Source organism: Ranitomeya imitator, chromosome 2, assembly GCF_032444005.1.
Source record: "Ranitomeya imitator isolate aRanImi1 chromosome 2, aRanImi1.pri, whole genome shotgun sequence".
Lineage (NCBI taxonomy): Eukaryota > Metazoa > Chordata > Amphibia > Anura > Dendrobatidae > Ranitomeya > Ranitomeya imitator.
This window is the reverse complement of record NC_091283.1, coordinates 330238433-330264975: the sequence shown is the minus strand read 5'-3', so window position 1 is coordinate 330264975 and position 26543 is coordinate 330238433. Positions and strand designations below refer to the sequence as shown.

General features: G+C 43.6%; 2 protein-coding genes across 2 annotated transcripts; both read left to right on the top strand.

Moving 5' to 3' along the window:
* On the top strand, positions 1-26543 carry LOC138663575 (oocyte zinc finger protein XlCOF22-like). The gene is made up of 7 exons (XM_069749825.1): positions 1-55; positions 4319-4468; positions 12319-12471; positions 12556-12679; positions 12763-12860; positions 14890-14980; positions 25409-26543. Exons 1-7 carry the CDS (start codon positions 29-31, stop codon positions 26404-26406), a joined length of 1641 nt encoding a protein of 546 aa, XP_069605926.1. The 5' UTR covers positions 1-28; the 3' UTR covers positions 26407-26543.
* LOC138663576 (uncharacterized) lies at positions 4502-6546 on the top strand. The gene is made up of 2 exons (XM_069749826.1): positions 4502-5173; positions 5311-6546. Exons 1-2 carry the CDS (start codon positions 4893-4895, stop codon positions 5930-5932), a joined length of 903 nt encoding a protein of 300 aa, XP_069605927.1. The 5' UTR covers positions 4502-4892; the 3' UTR covers positions 5933-6546.

Genomic DNA, 26543 nt, shown 5'->3' with positions numbered 1-26543 from the left:
AGGTCCTGTGCGCACAGAGCAGCCATATATGTGGAGTGCGGCTCTGCTGGTGGAGGTAGGTGCTGGAGATTCCCCATTTCTGGGGGGGGGGGCATTAACCCCTTCAGCACTGAGACTCTTTTGGGGTCTTTGTTGCCACTTTATAAGAATAATTGTTTTTGTTCTGTTTCCTGTAATAGATACATACGACCCGACTATGGGAGACAGGAAGTGAGGAAACGGATTGTTACCACAGTGTACCACCATCCCTCCCCCCCTCCCCCCGCACACACAGTATAATGTCCCCACAGAACCAGCATCCCTCCCACACAGTATAATGCCCCCATTATGCCCATATAATAAATGACTGGATACATCACACAAACACCAGGTAGAAGTAACCAATATAATTATTTATTTCCCTGATAATGGGAATTGTGATCACTATGGCAACAGCGAATAATACAAAACAGGGTGATTGCGAGGTGAAATATCCAATATCAGATATACAATGAATTCTCCGGCTCACTCTCACTGTAATAGCCGCCTCTAACCACATGTTACTTTAGGTACTGACAAGGGTGATTGTCCTGACACATATAGGCAACAACTCTTTCTCTTCTGTGAACATCGGCCATAGTGGAGGTCTCTGGTTCTTCCCGCTAGGCCACATGTCCTCCTGACAGTCTATCAAGGCTCGCTGACCTGCCATAACTTCATCCGGCACCTGTCTTGACCGTTGTACTATTCCAGACCAACCCCTGTGCCGCACGTTAGTGCTGGAAGCAGCGGTCCAGATCACTCGCTCCTCCCGCTCTTCACTGTAGGTGTATACTCCAGGGCAGAATCTCTTCTCAGATCTTTGGTGCTTGACCAACGGCGGACGTCTCTCGTACCTCAAGTAGTGAGGGCTAGGACTTGGCTCTTCCCTTGTGTAATCTAGTCTCTGGGTCTTGACTGGCGCAGGTCTGGTTCCTATGCCTTGGCTGGCATAACCTGGACTGTGGGACTCATCTGGTGCCACCTGGGTTCTGCTTCCCGGCATGCCACAACCTGCTGCCTCGGGTGCTTTACCACAGCCAGAAGAAAATAGTGATAGTCAAAAGCACTCAGGCAAGCAAAAGTTGGTCAGTACATATAAGGTGGACCTAGTGTGATACACCTGTGATTGTCACTTCTCAACATTGTCTTTAAATTAATTGCTGTTTTTACTGTTTGTCTACTTTCTATGTAATTTGAATAGTGCTGTTATTTAGTTCTATTCCTCCCATTCTATAGATGTATTTTTTTGTTTTTCTTGCCCAGATGTAGAATCTTCCATTTCTCCCCCGGGCCAGGACAGAGCCTTGTGGTACCCCACTTGAAACACTCTTTTAATTCGATGTGCAACCATTTATTACCACTCTTGGAGTATGATCACTAGGCCAGTTATGACTCAATCTAACTGTAGCCTTATCTATCCCATATTTTATGGACTATTTACTTTCTGTTTTTCACTCTGCCAGAAAAGGCTGTTTTATTGTTTCCTTATGCTGAGCAGTATATGAAGTTCTAATAAACCCGCCTGGACATTTTAATGAACCTGCTTCCTGTTAGGCCTCAAGTGCAGCTGGGTGTTTGAAACCCCTACAATTGGTGGAGAATGGGGGCACAAATCCCAAGGGGCAGTCTGACTGATGCAGAGATATCCTATATCCTGGGTGACTGCAGGAGCTAAAGTCGACAACATGGCAACAGAGCAAAGTACTGCAGTGCACAGGCGCTGGGCCTCTCTGACCTTTCCCGGCGCCTGTGCACTGCAGTACTTTCCTCTGCCCTCATCAGGACAGACAAAGTACACCTGCGCAGGAGCCACAGCGTGAAGACCAGAAGAGGACGTCATCTGATGAAGATGGGAGGCGCCGGACCCGGACTAGCAGCGAGAACGTCCCTGGGTGAGTATAATCTAATGTCTTTTTCTCATCTTTCAGGATACATCGGGGGCTTATCTACAGCATTACAGAATGCTGTAGATAAGCCCCTGATGCCGGTGGGCTTACCTCACCCTCGATTTTGGGGGTGACAGATTCCCTTTAACCCCTTCAGTGAACACCATAAAAAATAAATGAAAAACGAGGCAAAAATCAATGCTTTATCATACCGCCGAACAAAAAGTGGAATAACACGCAATTAAAAAGACGTATATAAATAAACATGGTACTGCTGAAAAACGTCATCTTGTCCCGCAAAAAATGAGCTGCCACACAGCATTTTCAGCAAAAAAATAAGCTCTACCTCTCAGAATAAAGCGATTCAAAAGTAATTTTTTTTATATAAAATAGTTTTTATTGTATAAAAGCTCCAAAACATAAAAAATATAAATGAGGTATCGCTGTAATCGTACTGACCCGAAGAATAAAACCGTTTTATCAATTTTACCACACCGAGAGCGGTATAAAGCCCCACCCAAAAGAAATTCTTGCATTGCTGGTTTTTGTTCATTCTGCCTCACAAAAATCATAATAGAAAGCGATCAAAAAATGTCATGTGCCCAAAAATGTTACCAATAAAAACGTCATCTTGTCCTGCAAAAAACAAGACCTCACATGACTCTGTGGACCAAAATATGGAAAAATTATAGCTCTCAAAATGTGGTGATGCAAAAACTATTTTTTTGCAATGAAAAGCATCTTTTAGTGTGTGACAGCTGACAAGCATAAAAACCAGCTATAAAAACCCACTATAAATAGTAAATCAACCCCCCCTTTATCACCCACTTAGTTAGGGAAAAATAATAAAGTAGAAAAAATGTATTTATTTCCATTTTCCCATTAGGGCTAAAGTTAGGGTTGGGTCTGAAGTTAAGATTTGGATTAGGGTTGGGATTACTTTTACGGTTGGGATTACGGTTAGGGGTGTGCCAGGGTTAGGGTTGGAGTTAGAATCGGGGTTTCAATGTTTAGGCACATGAGGGGCTCTCCAAACCAACTTGGCGTCCCATCTCAATTCTTGTCAATTTTGCATTGAAAAGTCAAATGGTGCTCCTTCCCTTCCGAGCTCTGCCATGCGCCCAAACAGTGGTTTACTCTCACATATGAGGTATCAGAGTACTCAAGACAAATTGCACAACAAATTTTGCAGTCCAATTTCTCCTGTTACCCTTGGTAAAATAAAGCAAATAGGATCTGAAGTAAATTTTTTGTGAAAAAAAGTTAAATGTTCACTTAAAAAGAATATATATATATATATATATATATATATATATATATATATATATATATATATATATATATATATATATATATATATATTCCAAGCACCTTCAGCACCTGAAGGGTTAATAAACATCTAGATTGTGGTTTTGAGCACCTTGAGGGGTACAGTTTTTAGAATGGTGTCACTTTTGGTTATTTTCTATCATATAGACCCCTCAAAGTGACTTCAAATGTGATGTGGTGCCTAAAAAAAAATGATGTAAAAAATGAGAAATTGCTGGTCAACTTTTAACCCTTATAACTGCCTAACAAAAAAAAAAGCTGTTTCCAAAATTGTGCTGATGTAAAGTAGACATGTGGAAAATGTTACTTATTAAGTATTTTGTGTGACATATCTCTGTGATTTAAGGGCATGAAACTTAAAAGTTGGGAAATTGCGAAATGTTCAAAATTTTCATCAAATTTCTGTTTTTTTTTTCACAATTAAACGCAAGTCATATCATAGAAATTTTTCCACTATCGTGATGTACAATATGTCACAAGAAAACAGTGTCAGAATCATCGGGATCCGTTGAAGCATTTTAGAGTTATTACCTCCATAAAGGGACAGTGGTCAGAATTGTAAAAATTGGCCCGGTCATTAACATGCAAACTACCCTTGTGGTTAATGAAACCGCTTCCTTAGCCTACACGTGAAAGCAAATTACAATGCGGGGAAGACGGGAAACCTTCATATAGACGGCCGGTGGTGATGTAGTCAGTGATGGACTCTGGACAAATGTGTTTCTAGATCTGTAGTAGAAGATGAAGATTTCGTCCTCATCATGAAGTAGTTATTTCTCCTGTCACGTGTAATGAATATCTCCTGCAGTATTGCTAATGCCGATTCCAGTGTCGGTAACTGAGATGAGAATTAGCGTTATGGAAGATGAGTCTATGAGGAACGTATTCAGCTGCCGACTCCGAGGAAGAAACTGCTTGTTGTCTGTGGCCTAAAATATATAGGTTTTATTAGTAGATGTAAAGAAAAAACTAAATACTGTAAAATAATAAATCTCCTCATATGTTTCCCTTATTATCTCCAGAAATTGTATTTTTACCCAGGATTTTTTGATGTTTCATCAGCTCGTGTTCTTCTCATTCAGGTCTCTACAATATCGGATCCTCTCAGTGAAGATCTTCTATATAAAAGAATTTTCCTGATTTACCCATCAAAGATGAATAAGGACAGAGACAAAATGGTGGAGAGGATATTACACCTCACCCTAGAGATCTTCTTTCAGCTTACTGGAGAGGTGAGAGATTCTGATGACGTCACATTACATCATTCTAAGGCTAGTTTCACATTTGCGGTAGAATCCGCAGCGTTTATGCCGCAACTGAAACGCACGATAAACCGCGTGCAAACGCAGCGTTTTTTAGACTCATGGTAACACATGCGGTAAAAAAAAGCCGCGACGTTAACTTTTTGCTTTTTCATGCGTTTTGCATGCGTTTGCTTTTTCTGTGCGCATGGTGGAAAATTTAACAGGAGAAAAATCTCGATAAACAGACACCGCCAATGGGACAACAGCGGGCGTGTATTATGGGATATCTATATATAGACCCTTGGACAGCTGAAATCTTCAGATTTTGCTACTGTATCCTGTGTCATGATGGATCTTCGCATGGAGAGCTTTTATTTCAACCTGGATTTAAGTATCAAGCTGTTTCTTTCCTATGCGTTTGCTTGGGAGCAACAAAGAAATCGAGAAAGACAGAGAAGGACACAGCATCGGCGTTTTTGGAGACACCCCATTATTGAACTCCGGGAGAGCCGTGGAGCCTACCACACGCTATATGGCGAGCTTATTGCCAACCCGGACAAATTCCCGGAATATACCAGGATGTCTCGAGACTTTTCAGGATTTACTTGGTCGTGTCCAAGGAGCCATCCGGAGACAGGGCACACAGCTCCATAGAGCGATTCCTGCAGAGGAACGTCTCCTGGTCACAGCAAGGTACGTAATAATTCTAAACAAATGCCTGTCATAATTATTATTGTTCTGCCATGTATTATTTGTATTTTCCTTTGTGTTTAGCAAAACCTCACCATAAATAGAATTGTTCGTAATTTTTTCTTTTTTTTTTCTTTCAGATTCCTGGCTACCAGAGAGATCTTATCATCGCTCCACTTTCAGTACCGGCTTGGAATTTCCACCTTGTCTGGAATAGTTCTCCGGGATGAGTTTATCCTCCTACCCACCGCTTACATGTGGATGGAAATTGCCGACAAATTCTGGAGTGTGTGTAAATTCCCCAACTGTTTGGGAGCGGTGGATGGAAAGCACATACGGATTACCAAACCCGCCAGATCTGGATCCGAGCACTTTAACTACAAGAAATATTTTTCTGTAGTGCTCATGGCAATAGCAGATGCAGACTGTCGCTTTATCGCCATGGACATTGGAGCTTTTGGCCGTGGCAATAACTCCCAGACTTTCAAGAACTCGGATATGGGCCTACGTGTGTATGGCAAAACTTTTCATTTTCCCCTGCCACAACCCCTCCCCAACACTCAAGACCCACCGATGCCATTTGTTATGGTTGGGGATGAGGCCTTTCAGATGTGTGAAAACCTACTTAAGCCATATTTCAGTCGGAACTTGAACCACACTAAAAGGATTTATAACTACAGACTGACCAGGGCCCGAAGAACAGTTGAGTGTACCTTTTGGGATTCTTGTCTCAAAATGGCGCATTCTTGGGACAGCCATTAATCTAAAAACGGAGACAGTTGATGAGGTCAAAGCCTGTGTGGTTCTCCACAATTACATAATGGCTAAGAAGCGACTCAACATTGAACTGGATGAACCAGTTGCAAACCCATTGCCAGATTACCAGCATCACCCTCTGCGGTTAACTGTTGAAGTTGCTCACATGTGGGACCAATCTGCAGCCTATTTTGTTTCTTTTTTTTTAATCAAATGTTTTTATTAAACAGTGAGAAAAATGTATGCAGATTACATTACTGCAAACAGTACACATCTATGTTTTGCATTTTCAATAAACTTTCAGCCCCAAACCAACCTCCCTCCCCCCACCCCCACCCCTGGAGACCTAACAAGAACCACTCCGATCTACCCGAATGTCCATTATTAACCAGGAACAAGAAGGCGTCGTATCAATACTGCTCCCACGGGGATATATGTTCCAAAAGCACGAGCAAGGTCTCCAGATCACGTCGACTCGATCCAGGGATTCCATAACCTGTTGAAAAGGTCCATCTTGTTTCTTTTAGAATAGATGCTCCTCTCCAATGCAACAATATGGTCTACTTGCATCATGAAATCTCTTCTCGTTGGTGGCTCAACCCTAATCCAGAACTTAGCGATCAACTTTCATGCAATAAACAGCAATCTAGCAATAACTGTTTTATACAAGTTATCAGTTACAATTTCCTCCACGTAACCTAATATGCATACCAGAGGGTCCCGTGGTACCGAACAATTGTATGTTAGTCCCACTTTGTTTATCACTACAATCCAAAACGAGGCCAGCCTAGGGCACTGCCACCTCATGGAAGATACCCGCCTCGGATTGCGAGCACCTAGGGCACTCAGAATTAGGTCTTAAACCTGCCCTGAACAGCATATCCGGAGTTCTATAGGCCCTATGAATAACAAACAATTGTGACAACCTCCCAGGCTCACTCATCGAGATCTTGGGCACGTATTCCAATATTGAGTCCCACCAATCGCCCCCAAATCGGCCTCCCACTTCGCCCTGGCTCTGATAGGATGTTTCTCTAAAAAGGAAAATAGCAGGAACTCATATATTCCCGAGATCACCCCCCTTGTGCTTTCCCCCATAAGGATAAAGTCTAGCATCAGGTCCACCTGAATCTCTATAGGCCCCCTCCTACATTGTGCCCGATATGCATGAGAGATGCGATTATACTGATACAGTTCAGAGCTTGGCAGCAGAAATTCCTCCTGTAATGTCTTGAAATCCTTAATTCTACCTTGGTGCAAAACCTGGCTCATCCGAGAGATTCCCGCTCCCTTCCAAACCTGAAATCCCTCCATCTGTCTAAACTTCTGTAGGAGACAATTATTCCACAAGGGCGAGAACCTAGTAAGTGCCCTCACTCCCCTAATTCCCTTAACTTTGTCCCAAACCTTTTGGATAAGCCTAATAGTGCAGAATTTAGTACCCTTCTCTCGAAAATGCCCACCCTCCAGGCCCTCACTCAGTACCCTTGACCCAATCAAATTCCTCAGACTGCAGGGTGTCCGCTCCCAACCCGATTCCTCACCCCATCCCCTAAAATGTTGACATTGTGCAGCCAAAAAGTATAACCATGGGTTGGGCAATGCCACTCCTCCTTCCGTCTTTGGTCTTTGTAGAATTTCTTGTTTAGATCTAGAACTTTTCCCATCCCAAATCAGCTCGCCAAATAGAGATTTAATCCTCCTAAATCTATTCTGCGATATCCACATAGGGGAGTTGTGTAGCACGTAGAGAAGTTGCGGCATCACAATCATCTTTATTAGATTTATTCTACCAATAACCGATAAATGTAGCTTTTTCCACGCCTGAACCTTAGTGCGTATCTTCCGCAAAAGTGGCGCCAAATTTAGTTCCTCAAAGCTAGTCAGAGGCAACGCGATCTGGATCCCCAGGTATTTAAATTTATCTACTAACCTCAGCTTTGTAGGAGAGTCCCGTATTTCACTATTCTCATAGTCCCCATCTACTAACATCATATTGGACTTTTCCCAGTTGATTCTCAAACCAGAGTAACTCCCAAATTCCTCAATAATGGCCTCCGCCCCTGCCAGGGTCTCCCCCGAATCCTCCAAGAATAGCAAAATATCATCTGCGTATAACGCAATCTTTTCTTCCGAAACCCCATACATAAATCCTTTCACCTCCCGGGAGCCTCTAATTTTCGCAGCAAGGGGCTCCACCGCCAGGGCAAATAGCAGTGGGGACAAAGGACATCCCTGTCTAGTTCCCCTAGACAGAGAGAAAGTCTCAGAAAGGACATTATTCACTCTAATTTTGGCCACTGGGGAAGAGTACAACAGCCGCACCCATGAGATGAATTTAGGTCCAAATCCCAAACGTTCCAACACCGACCACAAATAGCCCCACTCCACACAGTCAAAGGCCTTGTGGGCGTCCAATGATACCACAACCCTTTTGCCAACATTGTCCGAAGGGATTTGTAAATTTAAAAACAGCCTTCTCAGATTGAGTGCCGTTGATTTGTTTGGCATGAAGCCTGACTGATCAGGGTGTACCAATTTGTCTATCACCCTACTTAACCTATTTGCCAAGGTTTTTGCCAAAATCTTAATATCGGCAGTCAGGAGTGAAATTGGTCTATAGGATTCTGGCATCAGTGGATCTTTGTCGGCCTTAGGGATAACCACCACAATAGCCTCTCTCATCGACAAAGGCAACTCCCCTCTTTCCAACGAGCTATTATACACCCCTACCAATTTGGCCAACAGAGTTTCTTTCAGGGTCTTATAAATCTCAGCTGGAATGCCGTCCGCTCCCGGAGCCTTACCCCCCGCTACGCCCGCCAATGCAGCCCCCAATTCTTCCTCCCCAATCGGTTCTTCCAACAATTCACACTCCTCTCTACTCAGCCGGGGCAAATCAATTTCTTCCAAATATTTTGCCATATCTTCGGGTCCCCTCTCCACACTGGACGCGTATAATTTGTCATAGAATTTCCTGTACACTTCCAAGATCTGCACCACCTGAGTGACCACCGTTCCCTCCTCCGTCTTAGAGTAGACGTGAAGATTCTCTTTGCGCGGACGCCACTACCGAGAGCAAGTGCCCCACTTTTTCCCCCAGCCTATTTTGTTTCTGACATCGGACGTGTGGCGTGGCAAGATAATATTGTGTAAAATGTGCTGTTGGGTTTGGGTCTGTACCAGTTATGTTTTAAATGTTGCTAATATTTTTTTTAATAAACAACGTGTTTTGATACCTGTACCGAGTCTCCTATGACTTTCCTCTAAAAACCACTTATGTTGTTAGTGGTTAGGTAGTAGACGTCATTACATCATGAATCTCTTCTGCAATATCTATTGGACGCAGACCGAAGAAACGATGGAGGTATAATACAAAGCAGATCTATACTCACCAGTTCATGTGTGAGAAATATTGACTTCATGATGCACAATACCCAGCCTCATGAATTCACTATTTCAGACACTTGTCCAGGTGAGTATAGATATGCCTTGTATGACCTCCATTGTCTCTTCAGTTTGTGTGAAATAGATTACGTAGACTGAAGAGAAAATGGAGGTTATACAAGTCAGTTCTCTACTCACCAGGTCAGGTGTCATAAATAATGAGTTCAAGACGCAGAATTTTGTGCATCATGAACTCACTATTTATGACACATGACCTGTTGAGTATAAATCTGCTTTGTATTACCGCCATTGTCTCTTCAGTCTGCATCACATAGATTAAGCAGACTGAAGAGATTATGGAGAAAATACAAGTAACATTAGTTTTTTACAACTCAGCTCCATACCAAACACACAAAGCTGCAGTGTTCTACTTAATAACTCCTAGAGCTATGAGGTGGCAAAAACACAAAGTGTATGGCACAGTGTGTTTATTCGGCGCATGGTGTGTCTTGCTGGCAGCGAAATACACAAATAACTAAACAGTATTGGGGGCAAAAAATATTGCCATTTATTTAAAAAAAAAAAAATTCCTGCTTGGGGTAGATGATTGAACTGGGGTGTGTGTAGCTGTGAGGCCTGGCTGGCTGAAGACGACGCAGGAGTTGCAGGAGAAGGGGCAATTAAACTAGTGGGGTCAGGGAGTTCAGGGATGGTACTAGAGGCATGGGAAGGCAGAGACACACTGGAACGGGGAGACAAACCTGACATCACAGACACATTGGGAGGTGAGGGGGGGAGGGATAGCGATAGTCCACTATTTTTTCTTTTTCCCTTTTTGGGATCGGTGCTGCAGTCCCGGGAGCCTCAGTGGGCTCATTTCTTGCGGCCCGGTCATGGTGGCCGACCTGTCATGGTTGGTGTGCTGCTGCTGCATGGTGGTGGTTGTGAAGGCCATGCCAGGGTCCGGGTGCTGCTGCTGCATCCTGGTGAAGGTGAAAGCCATGCCAGGGTCTGGGTGCTGCTGCATGGTGGTAGTGGTGAAGGCCATGCCAGGGTTCGGGTGCTGCTGCTGCATCCTGGTGATGAAAGCCATGCCAGGGTCCAGACGCTGCTGCTGTTGCAGCTGGGACCTGGTGATGGTGGCCGACCTGTCCTGGTCCGGGTGCTGCTGCATGCTGGTGGCAGTGGAGGATGTCCAAGCAGGAGCAGCAGTTGGCATGGTGGTGGTGCTGGTGGGCTGTCCAACAGCACTCGGCATGGTGGTGGCCCTATAGTGATGTCCGCCAGTGCTTGGAATGGTGGTGGCTGTGCAGTGGTATGCAGCTGAGCTCGGCATTGAGGTCAAGCGTGACAGTGTTGGCACAGGTGGAAATGCCACCAGTGGCTGCTGAAAATACCGAGTCTGCTGCATAGCCTGCATGTAGGCAGCATTGCAGGCCTGCATGACAGTAAGCTGGAGATCAGGAGTGAGGTGTTCCGACATGCCCTTTTCTATTTGATTATAAAAATGATGTGCTGGCCTCTGGAGGTCAGCTTTCACTTGGTCAAGGCTTCTGGTGACATCCTGGATAAGTGTATTCATAAGGTTGAAGCCACTATCCAGTCTGTCTCCCATTGCCTTGAGTCCATCATGAAAGATTCGGCTCAAGTGCAAAAACTCGGGCATGAGTGACCTGTCCGAGGTCATCTGCCGCTGCCGGGTAGAGCCCAAAAAAAAAAGAGGCAGAGGACTGGGGCAGGGGAACACCTGATGGACCAGCTTCCTGGTCTCCAGTCTGTGTTGCAGGCCCACTTGCTGCAGCGCTGCTGGATGGCTGGAACGGGTCCGTGGCTGTTTGATGAAGGACCGCTCCAGAACCAGGGTCAAGAGTGCTGCTCCAGGTGCTGTGAACAAAAAGAAACAAAAAAACATTAGTACAAAACATTTCTAATAGTAAAAGTGCCAACTCCTGTGGAATTGAAAAATACAGATTAGGCAATACAACACAATCCAATGCACCACAAAAATACTTATGTTCTCTGGGCAAGGACCGGTCTCAAAAATGCCAGCATGCGGTGATGCTTATATTTTCTGATCCTTGCTCCAGAACCACTGGGAACCCGGCTCTCTTGATGAAGGTCCTTGTTGAAGTGATCCTTCATCGAATGCCAACGTGTTCTGACTTTGAGCACTGTTTAAAAAAACAACAAACAAATGGTTAGCCAATGCACTTTTGGCCGGGATCACACAACTGTGTCTGATGAGAGAAACTCAGAGAATGCTTACCAGTCAGAAGAGGTGAGTACTCACTTCATTTTCATTTCCACCTTGTTCAGGCCTAAGACGCTCCTCAGAATAAGACGATGGCATTCTGATGCATACAGCAAGAAAAAAGAGACAGAAATTATTAGGACATATATAGAGAGAAAAAAGAAAATACAGACATTGGCTTTGATACTCACATTGTTCAAAGTATAGATTCCTCACAGCTTCAGAGCTTGTTCTCTTTTTCCCATTCTGCTGAGTAGTTACCTGCAAATGCCCACTCCCTCCTTTTATCGGTTTGTATGTGGGGGGTGGCTAATCAGTGTCTAGACAGGCTTTCCTGTGGAAAAATGCATGCATTCACAAACGCATGTGCTTGCGAACGCATGCGTTCTCATAGACTGAAATGCGTTTTTTTTTCGCCGCATTTCTTCCGCTATCAACCACATACATTTCTAGGCGGCAAATTCACGCCTCTGAAATTACAATATGTAGCGTTTACCGCGCCAAGCCGCAGACAACGAAACGAAGCATCCATCGTCAAACGCTGCAAAACGCATCCAATCACAGGCACATGTGTCCCTAATGTTAAAGGTAGGAATACACGACTCATGCAGAAAAATGCAGCATAAACACTGCAGACACAACCGCAAATGTGAAACCAGCCTTATCTATGGGAATAACAAATGGACAGAACTGGAGAGGTGAGGACTCTGGAAATGTCTGTAGTGAGATTTATAATGTGTCTCTCCATAACCAGGATTACACAGTGGTGAAGAAGACCTCTAGTGAGCGCTGTCAGGACCCTGTGTCTGAGGGATGGGGAAGACCCCTGAGTCCAATCACAGGGCCTCCACATCTCCAGAAGATCCTAGAACTTGCCTACAAGATGATTGAGCTGCTGACTGGAGAGGTGACACTGCTGGGAATGCTGGGACATTATACAGTAACGCTATGAAGGGATCGGGATGAATGACGGTATCATTGTATGTGTCAGGTTCCCATAAGGTGTCAGGATTTCACCGTTTATTTCTCCATGGAGGAGTGGGAGTATTTAGAAGGACACAAAGATCTGTACAAGGACGTCATGATGGAGGTTCCCCATCCCCTCACATCACCAGGTAATAGACAGGACTAAATACACACGGCCTATAATTATCTGTATGTAAAGAATGAATTCAGTCCCTGTATGTGTTTCCTCCAGATGTATCCAGTAAGAGGACAACTCCAGAGAGATGTCCCTGTCCTCTTCTTTCACAGGACTGTAAACAAGAAGATCCCAATGTTCCTCAGTATCATCAGGTAGATGGAATGAAAGTGTCATGAGATCTCCTCAGATCTTGTGTTCAGTATTATTTTATCCACCAATATTATGTTTTATGCTTATTACAGTATACAGTATTATATTGTAGAATCATAGAATGTTAGAGCATTATGCCCAACCTCCTATTCAATGCAGGATACACTAAATTATCTCAGACAAATGTCTTTCCTGCCCCCTGTCACGAATCCCACTGGATATGTCAGGGATCCCACCAATATGTCATGGTTCACGGGGAGGATACCTTTATCATCCCCACCACTCACACCAATTTGTCGTGAACCGGTGTTGTTTGGTTGCCCTGGTTCTTTCTGAATGGAATTTATCTATATCCCAGTTCCGGTTTGAACTTGCAGCTCTCTGGCGCCCCCTTTACCCTCAGTTCAGTCAGGGTACTGCACCTAGGGTAATTGGTCGCCAGAAAGGCTGCCTGCTATGTACTGGCTACTGGGCACGCTGCAGCTAGGGCGATATAACTACTCTCACTCAGGCGGGAACAATAATTTTCAACGCCACCGCCGCTACAAAGCCTCCCAATTGCACAGGACAATTCCGCTGCCACGAGCTCCGATTTCATAATTATTAACGGGTCTGAAGCCAACCCAAATTGGTAGCCTAATTCACTTCAGAGGACGCGACAGTTCGTTATAGAACAAGAAGAGATAAGCTAGTACTTTTATATTTTACTCCAAAAAAGGTAGGCAGTGTTTACAGAGGTATAAAAAGATATTATAAAGGAGACAAATCATATGTACAATACAATTACAAATAAAATGGGATGAAAATTGAAGAGAACACTTACATTTCTTTATGTCATTGCATCATTATGGCTAGCCGTGTGCTGAAGAGGAAGGGCTACATCTAGATGCATATGACACATCTGTACAGCAGCTATACCCTGGACAAAAGATGTGTGAAGACTGCTTGCTTCACTACTTATTTCCTAGCTTAAAGCCAAAGCCCTCCCCCTGGGGTGACCTCACTTAGAGGCTGAAACCTCCCCTTTACTTGGAGGTATGAAATGCCATTTTTACAAATATCTCGCTGTTTGAACCTCGTATAAGGAAGCCACAATGATCAGGATGTGCCACACGTTATGGGGATTCTTTTAAGTGTAAACACGGAGTAATTACAGGACCCGCTTACGAAGAAACCCACACTTTGAACTCGTTAGCTGCTAGCGGTTTCAGTGAGTTATCGAGGGACATCCAGAATATATAATTCTTATATCTCTAGCCCAGATCAGTGCCCATATATATCACTTTAATAGAACAAAGAATCTCAGGTTTTCTGTACTCTTTACGTTTAGCTTCACAGAGGCAGGCAAAGGCATTCCTGGGGGAGGGGGAAATGAGTGGCTTGAATCCCACCATGCTGCAAGCAGAGAAAAGAAGGGGAGGTCGGAAGAGCCCACAGCGTGTCTGTGCTCAGCTTTAAGGGACGCAGCAGAGCTCAGTGTGCGTGATCATAGACAATCAAATACCTCATGTTCCTGACACCCCCATTGAAGGAGAACTCGCCACCTCTCGTGGCAGCCTGTTTCTCTCATTGATCACCCTCACTGTCAAAAAGTTTTTTCTAATATCTGAGAATAAGGATGATCCCTCTACAGTACAATGTGACAGCCCTTCAGATATTTGTAGACAGCTATTAAATCTCCTCTTAGTCTTCTTTTTTGCAAGCTAAACATTCCCAGTTACTTTAACTCTTTCACTGTTACTCATGAAATAGTTTCCAGTCCGCTCATGAGCCTGGTGGCTCTTCTCTGAACCTGCTCCAGTTTTTCAATGTTTTTATTTTTTAAATGTGGTGCCCAGAACTGGACACAGAATTCCAGATGAGATCTGACCAAGGAGGACTAGAGGCGTATAATAACTTCACGTGATCTAGACTTAATTTCTTAATACATCCCAGAACTTGTGTAATGACAATGGTGGTGATGGTAGGATTAGAGATGATCATAGATGTGACTTCTCCATCTGTCTGTGAATTTTACCATATTTGTTTCAGGGTGGAGATCTGACCCATATTAATACTACAGAGACATATGTGAGGGGTGATGAATGGCATAAAGAGGAGATTACTACAGATGACTACCCAGGTGAGTAGTGAGCACTAAATGCAGAGAAGTCACAGATTATTTTCAGGTAAAGAGACAAAACGTGAGCACTACTGAAAAGAGTACACAGGTTAGTTCCCACATCATACATATACAGATAAAGAGAACCCGGGACTCAACTTAAGTCTGTGATGCACTCAAATTTATTTGTAGTATCAACAAACGTTTCGGTCATAAAGACTTAATCAGTTACGTACTAGCGTAAGAGAGTGTAATAGGTGGTAGATTGTGGTAGGTCCGTTATAGCGTCATCTGAATGTTGAAAATTAGATAGCCATAGGATCGGATACAGGAAGATCCGTGTTTATTAGTAGAATGAAGACATCGTGGACAGACGTGGTGTCCCCCACTTGTCTGCATGCCACTACTCACACAGACAAGCGGGAGATACCACGTCTGTCCACGTTGTCTTCATCCTACTAATAAGGACGGATCTTCCTGTATCCGATCCTATGGCTATCTAATTTTCAACATTCAGATAACGCTATAATGGACCTACCACAATCTACCACCTATTACTCTCTCTTACGCTAGTATGTAACTGGTTCTCTGTATATGTACAGATTCTTCTCAGACACAGTCTGTGGCTGCTTTATCGGTGGTGTAGTCCGGCCGTATAACAATCGTGTGATCACCATTGTGCCTTATGACAACAATATTCTCCTCCTCCCAAAACTGTTCAAATGGCTTTGGGCATTGAAAGCCCTTTTCTATAGAACTTACAACCAAGAAGATTCACCTACCTTCTGGGATTAGAAGATGCTGACTCTTACCTGCCCAGATCTGTAAGCTACAAAGCCAAATGACCATGTATGTAGAATGTGCTGACAAATTAGAAAATCACTTGAAGATATAAGAAATATATTATGAATTGTATGTAAGAGAAAGCAAAGGGTAATGATGCTGTTGGCTTCCTAGAACCCTGATATCTTATTGAATGAATCTAACTTCTCTCTCTTCTGTGCTGCTGAATGTGATCATATGGTCTGTGCAGGACCAGATCCAGTCTTTCTGACCAAACTTTGCTTTTACGATCGACAGCATTAAATGTGCAGTGAGGCCAAGTGTATATTTCCGTACAATAGCAACACAGTTTCCCTTTATCCTGACTTTTCAAGTTCTTATAAAACTGACTAAATTCCAAGAAAATTGTGATAAATTACACATAAACCATTACTCCTGTGCCATGATATATCTCTAAGCTGTGCATGGCTGATGGCTGTAATATACATTTATTCACGCCTGCAGGAGATGTGTTGGCATGGCCCGATCCCTGGTTTCATGGATTCACTCCATATCATAAATTCCATTATGTTTTCCATCCTAAGGAATTCAGATTACTGCACAATCTCTCCTGAAATGGGGGCGCTAATACATTCTCTATGCTTTTGGTCAGGACTCAATAGCTCCAATGGTCCACCATAAATGAGTGCAACTCTGGTTTAGTGTTGAAATTCTAAAGTGTGTTTTTATTGTCTTTTTTTTTTTTAACCCATTTCTGAGATTTTCTGTAATAATTAGTCCCTGGGCCTATTTGACCAATAACGGATTATTACATCATCGCGATCGTCCGCGCACACGAGTAGTGCATGGGCGATTGCCACCAGGAGTCCGCTGATTCTGACAGGTGATATCCGACACACTTAAGTGCCAGAAGCGGTCCTGCACTGCTTCTGACAGTTTAACCCCTTAAATGCTGTGATTGAACGTGATTGCAGCATTCCGGGTGCCAACCGAGGGATGACAGCCCCCCTGCCTTTTGGATTGGAGACCCCAAGGCGTGACGCACGGTCCCGATTGTTGCCACGGAGACCCGATGTCATCATGATGACATCCGGGTCACCAGACTTGGGGAAGTTGCTTGATCATGAGCAGTTCATGATAAGCAAGTCTCTGTCAGTGCATGATCAGCAACTTTCTCTGTCAGTGCAGAGCTGACAGGTTGTACAACATAGGGATGCTGCTGCAGCCCCATACTATACAATTGATCAGCCTGCAAAAAATAATAGTCTCATAGTGGGACAAAGTAAAATAAACAAAAAAAATATATATATTTTTTAATATTGCAAAAAAGTAATAATAAACAAAATCAAAAGATATTGTATCTATGATTAAATATTTGTATGGAAAAAAATATGAACAATAAAAGTACACATATTTGGTATTGTCATGTCCGCAACGACCTGACCTATAAGGGTATGTGCACACGATGCGGAAAAAGCTGCGGATCCGCAGTTTTTCCGTAGCTGTGGGTCCGCATCAGTTTCCCATGAGTTTACATTACAATGTAAACCTATAGGAGACAAAAAAAACGCTGTGCACATGCTGCGGAAAAAACCGAGCGGAAACGCAGCGGTTTACATTCCGCAGCATGTCACTTCTTTCTGCGGATTCCGCAGCGGTTTTACAGCTGCTCCTATAGAAAACCGCAGTTGTAAAACCGCAGTGAAATCCGCGATAAATCTGCAGCAAAAACGCAGTGATTTTGCCTTGCAGATTTTTCAAATCCGCTGCGGAAAAATCCGCAGTGGACCATTATACGTGTGCACATAGCCTAAAACTGTCTCACTAGTTAACCTCATTAGTGAACACCAGAAAACAATAAAAAAAAACAAGGCAAAAAACAATTCTTTATCGTCATACCACCAAACAAAAAGTGGAATAAAATGCAATAAAAAAGACTGATATAAATAAACATGGTACCGCTGAAAGCGTCATCTTGTCTCGCAAAAAACAAGCTGTGATACAGCTCCATCAACGGAAAAATTAAAAAGTTATAGCTCTCAGAATAAAGCGCTGCGAAAATAAATATTTTTTCTATAAAAGCTTTTTTGTAAATGCGCCAAAACATTAAAAAAAGATATATTGAGGCATCACTGTAATCATACTGACCCGAAGAATAAAACTGCCGTGTCAATCCTACCCCCCCAAAAAAATTCCTGAATTGCTTGTTTTTATTCATTCTTACTCCCAAAAATCGGAATAGAAAGCGATCAAAAAATGTCACGTGCCCGAAAATGGTACAAATAAAAACATCAACTCGTGCCATAAAAAAACATGCCGTCAAGCCACTCTGTAGGCCAAAATCTGGAAAAATTTAAAAAATGAAAGCTCTCAAAATAATGGTGATGCAAAAACGAAAAGCGTCTGTTAGTATGTGACAGCAGCCAAACATAAAAACCTGATATGAATCTGGTAATGGTTATCGCACCGACCGGAAAAATAAAGTCGCCTAATCACTTATACCATACGGGAAACGTAAAATCAATTCTTCATATGCTGTTGATTTTTTCATTCTGCCTCCCAAAGATCGCTTTAAGGCTCGGCGCACATTTATCTGCGCTCTGCACCGAGCACTTGCATCGGGGTTTCTGTGTAAATTTCTGAAATACGTGATTCAGACAGAACCTCTGGCTGAAGATTCCCTATAATGAAGCAGATGGCATGCCATAGGACCTGTGATCCTTTGGTATCCATCTTTTTAGGATTTCATAAAAGTGCCGTCTGCCACAGTTTTGTACACTTCTGAAAAGGACACTGCTGAACAGAGGCCAGAGTAACTCTGCTGCCTCATTACAGTGAATGGATCCCTCAGGGGTTTCATTTGAATCACATCACTTAGAGATTTATATGGAAACCCCAAAGTAAGTGGTCATCGTAGAGCGCTGGGTAAATGTAATCCCCAACGTTATGTAAAATGTTCCCAATAAAAGCTTCAAGTCAATCCACAAAAAAGCAAGTCCCCACTCAGGTCTGTCATCTGTTAGAAAAATAGGGGGCTTCCACGTTACTTGTAGTACAAAGTCTCTGGAAAAGCTAAATGGTTCCTCACCCGCCAAAAGAAATTCAGCAAATTCTTCACTCCCAAATCAAAATGCCCCCCTCCCTTCTGAACCCAACAGTGTACCTAATCTACATATATAGCGTCCACGCTTGGCATTTCTGAAGCGATGAAAGCCCGCCTAATTTACGTGTGCATGTCTTCAGAAGAATGGCCTGGGCATAATACATTGGTGACTGCAAAGGCATTGTGCAATTTTCACTCGGCAACATTCATTGCTGCTTGTTTCTGGAAAACACTCGTGGAGTCAAAATCATCACTACACCTATAGATAAAGTCCCAAAGGGGTATAGTTTCCAATATGGGGTTACTTGAGGGGGGATTCTGCTCTTCTAGCACTTATATGGAGTCTACAAACTGTTTCAGGAACATCTGTGCTCCTTTCCTCCCAAGACTCTCCGTATGGCTAAGCAGTACTGTACAGCCAAATATGGGGTGTTGCCACGTTCAGTAGAAATTGTGGGACAAATTTTGGTGCCATTTTTAAAGTGAAAATGTAAAATCTGGAGCCTAAACAAAATTTTGTTGGTAAAAATGTAGTTATTTTTTCTTCACCGCCCAATGGTCTAAAATTCTGTGACGCATCCATATGATCACTGCACCCCTAGATGAAACCAATGAGAGGTGTAGTTTGTAAAATGTGGTCACTTATGAGAGATTCTGCTATTCTGGCAGCTCATGGGCTCTCCCAGTGGGTCATGGTACCTGCAAACTATAACAGTAAAATCTGGCGCTCCTACCTTTTGAGCTTTGCACTGTGCCTGAAAAATATTTCACGATTTGCATGTAGGGTATTGGCGCACTCAGGAAAAAATGGACCTCAGTTTGTTGTTAAAAAGAAATTGCTATTAGCCCTTAGAAAAATTAAAAACTTGGGGCTAAAGCAACATTTTTGTTGTAAAAATGTAATTTATTTTGGGAGGCACTAGTGGTGTCAATATGATCACTGAACACCTCCACACAGTGTGAATGGAATGCAGAAAACCAAACCCTAATGCAACTCAGAGGTGCACATGGAGAGGAGTACCTACTCAGCTAACCACTGAGAGGTACAGTGACAGTAAGTACCAGCTCAGCTAACCACCGAGGGGTAGATTGACAATAGGAAGTGTGCAATACCCTGTTAGAACCACTGCTAAAGAAAACATGGGCAAAACTTTCTCTGTGGTGCGTGCAATACCCTGTTAACCCCAAAGGGAAGTATAGCTTACACATGGGACAGAAGCAGATAACTCTGTCAGCAAGAACACGCAGCAAATCTCCTCTCAGGAGGAGCTGGAATTCTAAAGGTACCTTCACACTCAGCGAAGCTGCAGCGATACCGACAACGATGTCGATCGCTGCAGCGTCGCTGTTTGGTCGCTGGAGAGCTGTCACACAGACAGCTCTCCAGTGACCAACGATCCCGAGGTCCCCGGGTAACCAGGTAAACATCGGGTTACTAAGCGCAGGGCCGCGCTTAGTAACCCGATGTTTACCCTGGTTACCAGCGTAAAAGTAAAAAAAAACAAACACTACATACTTACCTACCGCTGTCTGTCCCCGGCGCTCAGCTTCTCTGCACTCCTCCTGCACTGACTGTGAGCACAGCGGCCGGAAAGCAGAGCGGTGACGTCACCGCTCTGCTTTCCGGCTGACCGACGCTCACAGCCAGTGCAGGAGGAGTGCAGAGAAGCTGAGCGCCGGGGACAGACAGCGGTAGGTAAGTATGTAGTGTTTGTTTTTTTACTTTTACGCTGGTAACCAGGGTAAACATCGGGTTACTAAGCGCGGCCCAGCGCTTAGTAACCTGATGTTTACCCTGGTTACCAGTGAAGACATCGCTGGATCGGTGTCACACACGCCGATCCAGCGATGTCTGCAGGGAGTCCAGCGACGAAATAAAGTTCTGGACTTTCCTCAGTGACCAACGATCTCCCAGCAGGGGCCTGATCGTTGGTTGCTGTCAGACAGAACGATTTCCTTAACGATATCGTTGCTACGTCACAAAAAGCAACGATATCGTTAACGATATCGTTGTGTGAAGGTACCTTAATGGCTTGATGCCAGCCCTGAACTCACACAGCCAATCTTCTCTCTGGAGGTGCCTGAATTCTAATGGCATGGGGCCAGCCCTGACCACATGCTGGCAAGATCACTGACGTCCCACTGGTAGCTGATACGGTGCTAAACACACCAAACGCACAGACAGAGCGATAGCCTATCCACCCATGGAAGACATAAAAGACCACTGATAATCTCACTTGATCTGGAGCTCCACGCAAGATCTCACCCCAGGGGGTCAAAATGATCACCAGAGAAAAATCCCAGAACCACACGGGAGGACCTAATGAATGACCTGAATAGAGCCATCAGTAACACACTACCCCACCAGGAACTCAGATCCTGCAGTGCCAGATGTGTTCTCCTGCTTAAGCCAGTACATGTCCAGGCCCATTTGAAGTTTGCTAGAGAGCATTTGGATTATGCAAAAGTGTAGGGAGAATGTCATACGGTCTGATGAAACCAAAGTTGAACTGTTTGGTAGAAACAAAACGCGTCGTGTTTGGAGGAGACAGAATGCTGAGTTGCAATATCATGCTTTGGTGCTGTTTCTCTGCTAAGGGACCAGTACGACTGATCCGTGTACATGAATGAATGGGGCAATGTATCATGAGAATTTGAGTGCAAACCTCTTTTCATCAGCAAGGGCATTGAAGATGAAACGTGGATGGTCTTTCAGCATGATAATGATCCCAAGCACACCACCAGGGCAATGAAAGTATGGCATCGTAAGAAGCATACGATGATCCTGGAGTTGCTTAGCCAGTCTCCAGATCTCAACCCCAAAGAAAACGTTTGGAGGGAGGTGGAAGTCTGTGTTGCCCAGCGACAGGCCCAAAACATCACTGCTCTAGAGGAGCCAACATACCACCAACAGTGTGTACCAACCTTGTGAAGACATACAGAAAATGTTTGACCTCTGTCATTGCCAATATAGGACAAAATAACAATAAGAAAATATTAAGTTGAACTTTTGTTAATGACCAAATACTTATATTACATCATAATTTGCAAAAAAAAATCTTTCCAGATCAGACAAGGTGATTTTCTCGATTTGTTTTCTCAATTTTGACTCTTAGTTGTGGTCTACCTATGATGCCAATTACAGGCCTCTCTCATCTTTTTAAGTGGGAGTACTTGCACAATTGATGGCTGACTAAATACTTTTTTTTCCACTGTACCGTTGTACACTACTGTTTTGGCGCTTACCAGGGTAAGAAGGGAAGATCTGCCATTTTGCTATTTAAATGCAGATCATGCTCTAATAATTTTCAGGTGTGAACAGGTAGCGGGATGCAGTAACGGATAGGAGACAGAGCAAGGGTTAAAATTAACTTTACTATAACAGGGGTATACTCCACGCAGGGAGGAGATACGGTATAGACAGGCGGTATTAACACTTTTGTTACACCGACGGAGGTAGCGAGGGCAAAGGGTATAAACAGTGTTCAGCAGTAGTAAGCTTATCGGTCCGGCGACTTCAGAGTGAGGAGTCTCAGATGCGCACAGTGGTGCCGACACGGTCAGCTCGTGCTGGAAACGATGCAGGATTGTAGGCATCAGTGCTTTGGTTCCTGGCGATTACAGAGAGTCCTCAATGTCGGTCCCGGGGTCCTCAGTAACAGGGAAAAAGAAGTCCTGTGTACTGCCGGGGCTGGGCATAGGCCGGCAGTAGTAAACGGGTGAGTAAGGGTAAAGTTCTGGGTAAGTCACCCGGTTTCTTTTAGGCGGCATGCGTGCATTATACGGTGGCCCGAGAGGTTTAATTACTTGAGCAGAAGGGGCCAACGGGCGGAACACAGTTCTCCAGTCACAGTCTTTGTAGAGAGCAGCCGGGACAATGTAGCGCAGCCCTGCGCTGTCACCGTGCTCAGAGGACGGAGCACCTAAATTCTTCTGCTGCACTCTGTGTCTTCCTGCCAAGTCTGCCTGCCGTTTCACGCTCTCTGCCCATTTTATCCTCACTCCGCCCCCTGCTGTCAAGTGCAAAGGTTGGTCCGGGTCACTAAGCTTTCCCCCAGACAACAAAGGTGACTGTCCCGACCGTTTCGGTCCCGGCGTGAAAATAGTACCTCCGATCCAGGCTTTCTTCTTATACAGGCACAATATCTTGGGGGCACTGTTTGTGGTCACCTGGCAACTCAAAAGATGGCTACCATGAACAGGCTTGGCACTATCTACTCCTCTTTCCAGATCCTAGATATTACCTTGCTCATCATCTTTTAACCCCTCTACATGAACCTGGATTTACACAGAGGCCCCTAGACTTGGGTCACTGTGTTATCTGCTGTCCTGTTGAGTGAGGTGGCAAGAAGAATAGTCAGGTAGACGGGTCAGGACCAGAAGGACAGAGAAAATACAAAATCAGAAGACACAAGAGTAGTCAGTAAATGGAGCTGGGTCACAACAGGAAACAAATACACAAGCCGGGAGCTGAGCACAGAGGAATGAACAAGGCTGTATGTGGCAGATTCAAGCAATATGCTTCAAGCTTTAGTAGGGTGTGGTGCTCTCCAATTGACTGAAGCAGGACACAGATTACTTTAGCTGAACAGCACACACACACCCATACTGCCAGACTGGACAGTACGAATGGTCCCAGGAACCCTAATCTTAATTGCTGGAAAGAGCCTGTGCCACCCAGAGCTTCTGGTTCTGAAATCTCCACCATCACCAGCACGCCTGCAGAATTAATAAGGCGGCACCTGGTGACAGAAGCAGGAGCAGATCCCAGAGGAGATGGGACACAGTATTGGCAATAGCCCTTATATGCCCTAAAATAACAAAATGGCAGCAAACCAAAAATGAGGTGGTTCCTGGTGACAGAAGCAGACGTCGCAGGAGCTGATTCCAGAGAAGAGGTGACACACCATTTGCAAAAGACCTAATATAGTATCAAAAAAGTATCCTTACTAGATGCAAAGAGAGATAGTAAGAGGTCTTTTCCAAAGAAAGAAAGAGAATGCCCGAATAACTGCATCTAAACTACTGGACAAAACTTATGTAGTTCTACGTTAGTTTAAATAGAAACATATAGACAAAAAACGTATATTGAACAAAGTAGAAAATTTATTAATCGCAACAAAGCAAAACAAAAATTATTTAAAAAGTAGCCATGAGTGCCTGAAAGGAGCCAAAATAGATCTCAGTGGCACCAATTTGGGAAAACAAGCAAGGCAGGTACAAGTACAACTAAATGGCAAGGAATGGCGATGTTATACTAAGTGTCTGTGACATAGACAAATAAATGCATCCTGAAATTAGTCATATGACATGAGGGTGAAGGTTTCAGGATTAAATGATAGTGAAAAGTTGCCTTACCTAAACCCAGATGGTGGTGCCACTTCCCCTACGCGCGTTTCAGCGGCGTGCCTTCGTCAGGGGGAGTCATCCCTATATGCCCTAATATAACAAAATGGCAGAAAACCAAAAATAAGGTGGGTCCTGGTGACCGAAGCAGACGTCGCAGGAGCTGATTCCAGAGAAGAGGTGACACACCATTTGCAAAAGCCATAACATGACAAAATGTCAGAAATCAAGAGCAGTAGAAATTCCCATAAGTGAAACCATTTTATAAATTATAATCATTAGGATTAATTTGCTATGAGTAGTGACTATTTTGACTTCCAGCCACTTTACGGAAAATGGCACGAAGTGGATGTTGGAGAGTGAAAATTACAAATTTTATTGTCCAAAACATAGTGCCCAAACTGTGCTCCAGGAGACACACACCATAAATTAAAGGGAATCTGTCACCTCATTTTGCCGCTATAAACTGCGGCCACCACCATAAGGGGCTTATCTATAGTATTCTGTAATGCTGTAGATAAGCCCCCGATGTAACCTGAAAGATAAGAAAAACAAGTTAGATTATACTCACCCATGGGTGTTCCGGTGCGGTCCGGGTCCAATGGGCATCGCAAGTCCGGGTCTGGCACCTCCCATCTTCATGCGATGATATCCTCTTCCTTGTTTCTGTCGCGGCTCCTGCGCAGGCGTAATTCTCTGCCCTGTTGAGGGCAGAGCAAAGTACTGCAGTGTTCAAGCAGCGGGAAAGGTCAGAGAGGCACGGGTGAGTATAATCTAACTTGTTTTTCTTATCTTTCAGATTACATCGGGGGGGCTCACACTGCAAGGCTTAGAAGCGAGGGGGAGATTTGACTTTGGGAGAGAGCGTTTATGGAAGCCATTTTGATTCTCAAGTGCTTTTTAGCCAGTCATAATGTGTAAAACTTTGTTTTTATACTGGTAGATTAAAATGCACCTGAGTGAGTTTTTTTTGTGAGATGAGTAGAAGTATTTATTGGTGTTATTTTTGCCCACATAATTTTGTTTGGTGGCTTTTATTCTAATGTTTGAGGCAGAATGAGCAAACAGTTGACCACCACTCTCCACTGGTTCATCCTATGAGGTTTTCCATTAGACTGTAAACTGTCAGTGTCTTGGGGAATAATTAATTGTTTTTACATAATAAAAAGTTCAAGGGTATTTTATAAAAAAATCATAATTGGCTTTATTTTTGGCAGATAACTGTACCAAGAGATCAGAGGGACAGCTGACACCTTCAGTTTTTATATCTGATGATCTTGAGATCCCACAGGATAGAATTGAAGTGAATTCCATTACTCCAGAAATACCATCATCCCTTCACAGAAAAGATCTATCATCTGATCCTTTGAGACAGATCCTGTCTTCTGATTCATTACCTACTACTGGGGAAAATCAAATTCACAAAATAAGCATTAAAAAACAAACTGCTCCTAAAGCAAAGAAGCCATTATCACGTTCAGAATATGGAAATAGTTTTCCTCTCAAAAAGTCTTTTCTTAAACAAAAAATTCACACAGCTGAGAATAGATGTTCTTGTTCCAAGTTTGGCAAATGTTTTAGTGAGAAATCGGATCTTGTTAGGCACCAGAGAATTAACACAGGAGAGAAGCCTTTTTCCTGTTCAGAATGTGGAAAATGTTTTAAAAGGAAAGCGAATCTTGACAGCCACTGGAGAACTCACACAGGGGAGAAGCCTTTTTCGTGTTCTGAATGTGGGAAATGTTTTAACAGAAAAGCAATTCTTGATAGCCACTGGAGAACCCACACAGGGGAGAAGCCTTTTTCCTGTTTTGAATGTGGGAAATGTTTTCTTCAGAAATCAAATCTTAATGAGCATCAGAAAACCCACACAGTGGAAAAATCTTTTTCATGTTCAGAATGTGGGAAAGGCTTTAACCGGAAAACGCACCTTGATGACCACCGGAGAACTCACACTGGGGAAAAGCCTTTTTCATGTACAAAATGTGAGAAATGTTTTGTTCAGAAATCAACTCTTAATAATCATCAGAGGACTCACACAGGGGAGAAGCCGTTTTCATGTTCAGAATGTGAGAAATGTTTTAATCGGAAAGTACATCTTATTAGACACCAGAGAACTCACACAGGGGAGAAGCCTTTTTCATGTTCAGAATGTCAGAAATGTTTTGTGAAGAAATCATCTTTTCTTAGTCACCTGAGCAGTCACATAGGGTAGAAGCCTTTTAAATGTACAGGATGTCAATGTTTTAACTGAATAATGTATCTTCTTAAAGGAGTTGTCAACTACCAGGTAATCGCTTGTCATTCTTCATGTTTGGTCTCGTTAAAATAAAAACATTCATAATCACCTTC

Coding starts and splice junctions, on each gene's coding strand:
- LOC138663575 (XM_069749825.1), top strand. CDS start 29: ATGTGGAGTGCGGCTCTGCTGGTGGAG. Junction 56..4,318: donor GTGCGGCTCTGCTGGTGGAG/GTAGGTGCTGGA, acceptor CTTCTCATTCAG/GTCTCTACAATATCGGATCC. Junction 14,981..25,408: donor TACTACAGATGACTACCCAG/GTGAGTAGTGAG, acceptor TATTTTTGGCAG/ATAACTGTACCAAGAGATCA.
- LOC138663576 (XM_069749826.1), top strand. CDS start 4,893: ATGCGTTTGCTTGGGAGCAACAAAGAAATCGAGAAAGACAGAGAAGGA. Junction 5,174..5,310: donor CGTCTCCTGGTCACAGCAAG/GTACGTAATAAT, acceptor TTTTTCTTTCAG/ATTCCTGGCTACCAGAGAGA.